At 40.3% G+C, this 10,212-nt stretch overlaps 2 protein-coding genes across 2 annotated transcripts; one reads left to right on the top strand and one right to left on the bottom strand.

Moving 5' to 3' along the window:
* Positions 1 to 389: 389 nt before the first annotated feature.
* On the bottom strand, positions 390 to 974 carry LOC133261380 (RNA polymerase II subunit A C-terminal domain phosphatase SSU72 like protein 5-like). Its single transcript, XM_061439874.1, has one exon. It carries the CDS (start codon positions 972 to 974, stop codon positions 390 to 392), a length of 585 nt encoding a protein of 194 aa, XP_061295858.1.
* A 4,576-nt stretch (positions 975 to 5,550) lies between these two features.
* Positions 5,551 to 6,495, top strand: LOC133261034 (olfactory receptor 52B4-like). The gene has a single exon (XM_061439624.1). It carries the CDS (start codon positions 5,551 to 5,553, stop codon positions 6,493 to 6,495), a length of 945 nt encoding a protein of 314 aa, XP_061295608.1.
* The last annotated feature ends 3,717 nt before the right edge of the window (positions 6,496 to 10,212 follow it).

The raw sequence follows: 10,212 nt of genomic DNA, 5'->3' as shown, positions 1-10,212 counted from the left end.
GAAAATGTTTTTTGTTTGTTTTGTATTGCTGGAATATCCAACATATCACTTGTCTGGCACTCTGTGATCAGCCTTGGCTTGTCCATCGGGAAAAGGGTGTCCTCATGTTAAATTCCTTGCAGAGCCATGGGAGCTTCCAGATTAAGTACCCACACCATCATCTATCCAATTGAAAGCATTCAGGTGTCTGCTGGTAGTCCATAACTCCTGTGCCATGCAATGATGTTCTCTTCCACTTCCTTCCCTGGGTGGGGTATACCTGAAAAAAATCATGCAGATGGTTTTGAGTTAAAAGGGCTTTGAAGACTCTTCTCATAGAAAATACCAGTTAGCCCAAAAGTCCGGGCACAAGTTCTTACCAACAAAGGAACTGAATCCAGCCAAGATCTTCAGTAGAAGCAGATAGTGCGCAGAAAGCTCTTGCCTGTTTTCTTCTTCACTGCCTGGAACAGCTTAGGCAGACTGCTTTGCATATCGTCCTCCTGCTGGAGACCCTGGCAGAGCTCACAGATGATCAGAGCTCCAAGTGTGGCTGCCTCCAGGGTGTCCTCTATTTCCACGTTGATCACATACACAGGCTGCCAGGTCTTCTGTTCTCTAGCACACAGATCTTTCACCACCACTTTATACACTCTCTCAGTACAGGTGAAGATGGCATCGAAGGGATCTCTGCACTCCTGAAATCTTTCAGGGCCAGATTTGATTCTCTCATTTCTCCCCAAGATCTGTAACACCCCATTGCTCTTGTGGTGCATTCTGTTTTTGCAGAGAAGGTCCTTGCACATCTGCTCATATGTGGTGGAGAAATCATATACCACAGGGAGGTTGGGTGCCAGTCCTGGCAGTGTCACATGGGATCCCACTCCAAAAGACCTAACGTTGAATCCTTTCTTCTTGAGGATGCTGTGGGCTTCCATGCTCCTGTTCATGTTGCTCATACAGACCACAGCCACCCTGAGTGTGGAGGATGACATTATGTTGGCCACTTGGAACTCCAGGCTAATGGATGGGCTTAGAGTCTCTTAAGGGCAGAACCCAGGGAGAAGTCAGCCTAGGTCAGACTAATCTAGTGTCAAAGAACAGATTGTCACCTACCCCAGGTGGGAGGGGACCTTTTGATTGATAATTGGGTTAACTCTTGAGTAATTGGATTTGAATAGTGGGCTCTGACCAGAGGCTCAATCCAGGCATCAGAACAATCTGGTGATTATCACCCAAAAATCTAATTTTCCAAAAGAGTGTGGCTACCCCATGGGTGTGTTTTGAAATCTCCACTTAGCCCTTGGGTTCAATTGTGGGTGGGGCTACTATTGATATTAGGCAGAATACCTAGACTACTCCCAAGCTTGTCACCAGCTCCCTCCAATGACCTGAGAACATGCATGTGAAAAACATGATTGAAATGTCCAAGCTTACACTTAATTTAATTATACATAAAACTACAAGCGTTGTTTTTCTTTCTTTCCTATAATTGGTACTCTAGAATTGTAACTGTTGATCATGAGAGGATACAGATAGTTTTACCCGTAAGTGGTAAAATGATTCACCAGTGTAAAAAGTGATTCTTAGAAAACATCCCTCCTGATAGTGTGTGCAGGAGTTACAACATTACACATCCTTTCTTGAATTCCTGATAATTCTCCAAGAATTGGAATAGCCTCCACTGGCTTTCCCATGTCTTCAGGGAGAGCTCTCTCTGACCACTCTATACTGAAATATAGCAATTTTTTGTTCCATTTCTTTGGTTACTTTGCACCATTGACCTAGCAAAGAATCAAATCAGAGATCAGATCAGATCAGTCGCTCAGTCGTGTCTGACTCTTTGCGACCCCATGAATCACAGCACACCAGGCCTCCCTGTCCATCACCAACTCCCGGAGTTCACTGAGACTCACGTCCATCGAGTCAGTGATGCCATCCAGCCATCTCATCCTCTGTCGTCCCCTTCTCCTCCTGCCCCCAATCCCTCCCAGCATCAGAATATAGACTTTAAAATTATAAATGAAACACGAAACAGTAAGGAGGGACAGTCCCATCCCTTCAAAATGGTGCAGGAAAAACATCCACTTAGAAAGCCAAAGATTTTATATCTCTGTGTCTCCATCAACATAGTGATTGTCACACTGCAGTCTCAGTAACCACATTCAGCCTTGTCAAAGTGTGAATCCCAAACCCAGAGCATTAACATCAACCTGGAATATGTGAAAAAGGCAACTTTGGACTCCACACCACAAAATGAGAAATTCTGCGAGTGGAGCCCAGAGATTTGTGACATACAAAGCCCTTTGGATGGTGTGATGTCCACCAAAGACTTACTCATGGCAGAGGTTTCTGAAACTTGACTGGACATTGACAGTCCCTGGGATGTCACTTGACTGGACTCTCCTTCTTCGGGAAGGAAAGTAAGTATGTGACAATTTGATGTGATATGTAAATCTGATAAAAAAAATAATAATCATCACTCTGAAGAAGAATTTGTGGACAATTGGTGAATTTTGACTATGTTCTATATTTTGGATTATAGTGTTGTATCAATGTGAAATATTGTGACTTGGTCATTGCACTGCTGTATATGTAAGAGATTATCCTTAAGAAGTTACAGCTAAATATAGGGTCATGACACTGCATATTTTGCTAAATGGCACAACAAAAAAATCAGACTAAGAATGAGAGAGAGACAGGGCCAGGAGCAGAGGGGGCGGGGGTTTGGGGAGGAGGCAAGGAGGTAGGGAAATGTGGCCAAATACTAATAGTGGCTGAATCTAAATGAAAGTTTTACTGGAATTTATAATTTATTAATGTAGCTTTTATATGTTTTAATAATTTTGACCATAAATAAGGCTGATCACTGAAGGACTGATGCTTTCAAACTGTGGTGCTGGAGAAGACTCTAGAGAGTCCCTTGGACAGCAAGGAGGTCAAAGCAGTCAATCCTGAAGGAAATCAACTGTGAATATTCACTGGAAGGCCTGGTGCTGAAGCTGAAGCTCCAATACTTTGGCCACCTGATGCGAAGATCCAACACATTGGAAAAGACCCTGATGCTGGGAAAGATTGAGGGCAGGAGAAGGGGGCAGTAGAGGACAAGATGGTTGGATGGCACATCAACTCAATGGACATGAGTTTGAGCAAATTCTGGGAGATAGTGAAGGACAGGAAAGCCTGGTGTGCTGTAGTCCATGGGATTGCAGAATCACACAAGATTGAGCAACTGACAACAAAAATAATTAATTAATGTAGCTTTTATGTGTTTTAATAATATCTAAAAACCACTTAATAAAATACGTATATTTTATCAAATATTTCTGTAAGTTAAGTAGGCGTGGAGTCTTCTTGTATAAGCTCAATCCACCATGTTAAATTGAAATCTATGAATTTATAATCCTATATATGCACATACACAGTAGTCTCTTCTTTACAAATATAAACATAATTACTTACTTGGGATAATTTAATAAAGATAAAACAGAATATGTTGAAGGTTGAGATATATTACCAGAAAAAAAGATACAGGAAAATGTGGTAACTGAGTCTTCATTATAGATTTGAAGGCAGCCAAAAAAGAGGAAGGTGAAGATTATTTCTTCATTATAGCCTAACACTTAAGTACATAAAAGATGTGAAAATTTTAATAAGGCCATTAAATTATCTCACATTAGCAATTAAAATTCATTATTTCAGTTTCTAGAATAGAAAATGATATGAAAGTAAGGTACAGATTTCACATTAATTTTGTCAAAATTACAAAGAAAAACTCTTAGGAATAAGTGATCTTAAAATAACCTGAATATTTGATAGTCTTTTTGTGCTGATTAAGATAGGATTAATATTTACTAATTCTCATTAAAATAGAAACAGGAATAGTTAAAGTAATTGTTACCAAAAGGAGTATATGGTGTGTGGGGTCTGACTGCTTGCTGCTCAAAAGCCAGTAAACAGGCCAGGTTGATGGAAAGGAAAGTTGCTTTATTTCAGATGTCTGCAACTGGGGGAGAGGGGTGGCCGATATCTGTCCAAAGGCCAGCTCCCCCCACTGACAAGCAGGGGGTGAGAGAATTCATAGACAGGCAGGCGCAGGGGATGGGGATATGGGGGTGTGGCGCTACATGCAAAAACAGCATAGTCACAATGGTCTGACCAGCATCTTCTTGAATGTCTTAGGTACAGTTAATCTTCAGTTCCAGGGTCCATTTGTTCCAATTTCTTTGTGGTCAATTCTCAGAATTGTGGAAGCTCACGTCCTGGGTACAATCTGCTCATCATGTAGGTAATTTCTCCACCTCGGGTTTTAGTATCTCTAAGAGAGCTCACAGGATATGGCTCAGATTATCTACAGCCCTTGAGAAAGAACTGAAGGTCCTTGACTATGCTTGATGACTACATTGTTACTAGTCTCCTTAGACAGTTTTCCTTTGTTTTAGCATTTCTCTGATTAAATGTATTCTTTGGTTAAGATTTCCCTCAGGAAAAGGCAGGCAGAGGACATGGGAAGGGGCAAGGACCATATGATCCTGCTCCATTTCATAATGACATAAATATCTCATTTATTGAAAATAATGTATGTACACAACCATTTCAAGGGTGAAAAGTTGTGGAGGATGGATTGGTTTTGACAGATACAGAGAACCATAATACCTTTACTCATGTGGATACAATGGAAAGGGTGTTGTTAGAAATACAGCTTTAAAACTGGGTTCCTTGGGGCAACAGCCTTCCCTGGAGTCTTCAGGCAAATGCATAAAAATCTCTGCTCCCTGATGCCCAGCTCTCAGAGTCCTCCTTGATTCATCACATTGTATTCTATGAAGTCTGCGTTTGAAGCACGTAAGTAGGTTATTTACTGATATTGTATAAACTTTAGGAAAGGGAAGAAAATTACAGTATCAAGACTAAACTGTTTAGGGGAACCAAAGCAGACATTTGAAAATATTAAGACCTTTGTCTGGTGTTAAGTAAGCAGAGTGATATCTAATGCTCTCCAATTTAAAAACTCATAATAATTAACTCCTCCCAGGATAGCATCAAAACTCCTTAACTTGTAATCACAGCCAAAATACTTTTGCTTCTATCTTTTCACCATTGCATATAGATGTGATTGATCACACAACCATACAGGGTTGCAAACTGTTTAAAATATTTAATGCTTTTAAAAATATTTAAATGCATTAAATATTTCTATGACAGAAGCTTATCCTTAAACTCCCAAAAGACTTCATGTCATTCCCCACCTAATTGATCTCCATCCAATGACATCCCATAGCCAAATAGACTGAATTATTCATTCCATCTGGTTCCCATAGTATTTTTTCTTGGTACTACTATTATCTTTCTTTACCATATAGTTTTCTTTAACTATATAAACATTCATTTTCTCTGTGAGATTATTACCTCATTTTACAGATAATATCTTGTTCATCTTCCCATCCTATATTGTTCCTGGCTCACTCGCTGTGGAAAAGAATCAGATAGATGCCGTGAGCTCTGAGCACAGTCTGAAATTTTGATTGTGTCTGTTAACAGGGGGTGAGGTCCTAGTCATCTGCTCCAGGTATGACTGTCTTTAACCATACTGGTGTTAGCCACACAGTCTTCTACTTTGTGGGCATCCCTGGCCTTGAGGACCAGCATGTGTGGATCTCCATCCCCTTCTTCATTTCCTATGTCATCGCCCTGCTTGGGAACAGCCTGCTCATCTTCATTATCCTCACCAAGCGCAGCCTCCACGAACCTATGTACCTCTTCCTCTGCATGCTGTCGGGAGCAGACCTTGTCCTCTCCACATGCACAATCCCTCAGGCTTTGGCCATCTTCTGGTTCAATGCGAGGGAGATCTCCCTGGATCGCTGCATCACTCAACTCTTCTTCATCCATTCCACCTTCATCTCAGAGTCAGGCATCTTGCTGGTGATGGCATTTGACCGCTACATTGCCATATGCTACCCACTGAGATACACCACTATTCTTACACATACACTGATAGGGAAAATCGGTGTGACCATCTTTTTGAGAAGTTACGGTACAATGTTCCCAATAATATTTCTACTGAAAAGGCTAACTTTTTGTAAAAGTAACATTTTTCCAACCACTGTTTGTGAGCACATCGCCGTGGCCAAATTTTCCTGTGATGACATACGAGTAAACTTCTGGTATGGATTTTTTGTCCTGTTGTCAACAGTGACCTTAGATGTTGTGCTAATATTTGTATCATATATGCTTATTCTCCGTGCTGTCTTCCGCATCCCTTCTCGAGATGCTCGCCACAAAACTCTCAATACATGTGGCTCCCATGTCTGTGTCATCATACTCTTTTATGGACCTGGGATCTTCTCAGCTTTCACTCCTCGATTTGCACGTCATATCTTACCCCATGTCCATGTCTTACTGGCCAATGTTTGCATTCTGGCTCCTACTATGCTGAATCCCATCATTTATGGGATCAAAACTAAACAGATCCAGGACCAGGTATCTCAGGTTTTGTGTCAAAAAAAGATATGACTTTGGAAATGGAAGCAAAATTACTCTTTTCTCAACATTTCTCAATCAGAGTCTGAAAAATAAACCAGCTCGCCTTCTTAATTCATTCGTACTCTAGATAGGTATTTGGAAAAAGACAAATTATGGATAATCGCTAGATTATACTTTCCTGTCCTGGTTTGTTGCATGCCTTGACATAATGATGCAGTTCTTATTCCTCTTATCTATTTTGGGGCATGGCTGTGTATATTCTTCCCTTTGTCTGCTCTATCACAAAGTTTTCATTTTCACAGGCTCACCTCTACCCACATTCATTCTGTTACTTGTTCTATCAGAAGGAAGGGAGGGAGGAAGCCAGGTTTGGAGGACGGAGGGAGAAAGGACAGAGAAGGAAGGGAGGAAGGAAAGGAATGTTTCAGAGGGAGGGATGGAGGGAAACTAGCACGCAAAAACCTCTGGCATCCATATATTTGCCCATTGCTTTTCCTCTGTATCCCTTCTTTTCCTCCTCTTGCTCCTCCTCCTCTTTCTTGTCTCCTTTTCCTCCTCCTCTGTTCCTTCTCCTTCTTCTTTCACTGTTTCCATCACAGAAAAACATCTGAAAGAGCTCTCTATATATTCAGGTTTCGATACTTTTCTATTTTTTTAATCTCATACCAATCATTTTCCCTTCATGTTGCACGCATGTTACAGTGACCTCTACCCTGCCGAATTCAATGGTCAATATTCATTCTACATGACACATGAGAAATATTTCACACAGCCAAACAGCTCTCATTCTTGAAAATTCTCCCTCATCCCACATCAGACAATATATTAGAAATAAAAGCTGTATAAAGTTACTTATTTCTTATCAAATGGAGATAACAAATGTTCATATCTTACAAAAGATTGGTATATATTTTCTATGGTGTATTTGTGTGCAGGTAAATAATTTTTTTTTTGTTAATTTGGACTATATTCCACTTACTATTCCAGAATGTACCTTTCTCACTTAGCAAAGTAATGTAGACATATGCCCATGCTAAAACTGTACATCTCTAGTCATTAGCAATTGCAGCCACCAAGGATGGTGAGCCGATGAGCCCTGAGAAAACTCAGGATATGAAAACACAGGATAGTGTCTGCAGATAACTGAGCTGCATATCAAAGGAATGATTTCAGTGAGCCCAGACTCTTGCATCTTCCCATACATAGACAAGCACTAAATTCCTTAACTTGGTATATTTGGGTTTTTTAAATTAACAATAATCTTTTGTCATTCAGACCACCTGCCCTTGGTTGCAAAACTTCTATATAACCTGGCTTCCTCCTACCTTGCCTCCTCAGAGCAGTTCTCTCAGGGTTATTTGACACACTGCCTCCTCAGGCTTGAAGTCCTAAAAATTCCTGCCAAATAAATATAACTCTTAAAAAAATTATTTAAAAACCAACTGTAAAAAAAAAAACAACCAACTGTACACATCTGTAGGCATTTTTATCATCTTTCCATTGTTTTTATACAAAGATGTACTATAATTTAACCGGTAGTCTTGTCAAAAAGCATTTTAAAAAGCCATACTCTTTTCAAAAAGCATTTCTCGTATGTAATTTTTTATTTACTCTTCATTTCCAATCAAGAGCAGGCTCAGCATTCTCTAAATATTACTTCCTAAGTATCCATTATATCATCTGAGATAGATAAATGATCATAGATAATGAAATGCATAAAGAAGTTACACATATTGCATTTGCCACTGTGGTTCCCCGTTTTTCCTTTGATTTTTACACTTATTTTTACATGTCTAACTCAATGAAACTATGAGCCATGCCGTGTATGGCCACCCAAGTTGGACAAGTCATGGTGGAGAGTTCTGATGAAACAGTGGAGAACGGAATGGCAAACAACTTCAGTATTATTGCCTTGAGAACCTCATGTGCTAAGTCACTTCAGTCGTGTCCGACTCTGTGTGACCCCATAGACGGAAGCCCACCAGGCTCCCCCGTCCCTGGGATTCTCCAGGCAAGAACACTGGAGTGGGTTGCCATTTCCTTCTCCAGTGCGTGAAAGTGAAAAGTGAAAGGGAAGTCGCTCAGTCGCGTCCGACTCTTGGCGACCCCATGGACCGCAGCCTACCAGGCTCCTCAGTCCATGGGATTTTCCAGGCAAGAGTACTGGAGTGGGGTGCCATTGCCTTCTCTGTAAGAACCTCATGAACAGTATGAAAAAGCAAAAAGATATGATGGACAGGGAAGCCTGGTGTGCTGCAGTTCATGGGCTCACAAAGAGTCAGACATGACTGAATGACTAAACTGAACTTACATATCCAAAACTATATTTCATATAGACTACAAACATAATTTATGTGAAATATATTTGTATTTTACATACATATATTTATAATTATTTATAATATAGTTTTAACATAATTTCAGCTGGTTATAAAATAAACCAGTTCATGGAAGAACCATAATTCACCTAGCCATTTGACTATTATTAACATGCAGGATATTTCAAATTTTTCAGTTGTCTGAGAAAGTAGTGCTTGTTAAAACATTTCCTCATTTTTCCTATCCATTATTTTTAGTTTACACATGCTTCCTTAAGTGGTTGAAATATGACTCTTTTCCTTTGATTTTTCTTTTCCCTCTGTTTTCCTAGTGTGCCTCGGAAGTGTTTAAAAAACAAACAAAATTAACATTATTTTAATATTTGGTTTCTACTTAATTTAGCATTTGAATAATTATGGTCAGTGTTTTTAAAATGTCTGCTGATTTTAAAAGACAAAATAACAAAGAACACTTTCAGTTCAGTTCAGTTCAGTTGCTCAGTTGTGTCTGACTCTTTGCAACCCCATGAACAGCAGCATGCCAGGCCTCCCTCTCCATCACCTACTCCTGGAGTCTATTCAAACCCATGTCCATTGAGATGCCATCCAACCATCTCATCCTCTGTCATCCCCTTCTCCTCCTGCCCCCAATCCCTCCCAGCATCAGGGTCTTTTCAGATGAGTCAGCTCTTTGCATTAGGTGGCCAAAGTATTGGAGTTTCAGCTTCAACATCAGTCCTTCCAATGAACACCCAGGACTGATCACCTTTAGGATGGACTGGTTGGATCTCCTTGCAGTCCAAGGACTCTCAACAGTCTTCTCCAACACCGCAGTTCAAAAGCATCAATTTTTAGGCGCTCACCATTCTAACAGTCCAACTCTCACATCCATACATGACTACTGGAAAAACCATAGCCGTGACTAGATGGACCTTTGTTGGCAAAGTAATGTCTCTGCTTTTCAATATGCTGTCTAGGTTGGTCATAACTTTCCTTCCAAGAAGTAAGCATCTTTTAATTTCATGGCTGCAATCACCAACCGCAGTGATTTTGGAGCCCAAAAAGATAAAGTCTGACACTGTTTCCACTGTTTCCCCATCTATTTCCCATGAAGTGATGGAACCAGATGCCATGATCTTCGTTTTCTCAATGTTGAGCTTTAAGCCACCTTTTTCACTCTCCACTTTCACTTCCATCAAGAGGCTTTTTAGTTCCTCTTCACGTTTTGCCATAAGGGTGGTGTCATCTGCAGATCTGAGGTTATTGATATTTCTCCTGGCAATCTTGATTCCAGCTTGTGCTTCTTCCAGCTCAGCATTTCTCATGATGCACTCTGCATAGAAATTAAATAAGCAGGGTGACAATATACAGCCTTGATGTACTCCTTTTCTTATTTCAAACCAGTCTGTTGATCCATGTCCAGTTCTAA

Source organism: Bos javanicus, chromosome 15 (genome assembly GCF_032452875.1).
Source record: "Bos javanicus breed banteng chromosome 15, ARS-OSU_banteng_1.0, whole genome shotgun sequence".
Classification (NCBI taxonomy): domain Eukaryota; kingdom Metazoa; phylum Chordata; class Mammalia; order Artiodactyla; family Bovidae; genus Bos; species Bos javanicus.
Note: the sequence above shows the minus strand (reverse complement) of the source record. Positions and strands in the feature narration are given on the sequence as shown.

Coding starts and splice junctions, on each gene's coding strand:
- LOC133261380 (XM_061439874.1), bottom strand. CDS start 974: ATGTCATCCTCCACACTCAGGGTGGCTGTGGTCTGTATGAGCAACATG.
- LOC133261034 (XM_061439624.1), top strand. CDS start 5,551: ATGACTGTCTTTAACCATACTGGTGTTAGCCACACAGTCTTCTACTTT.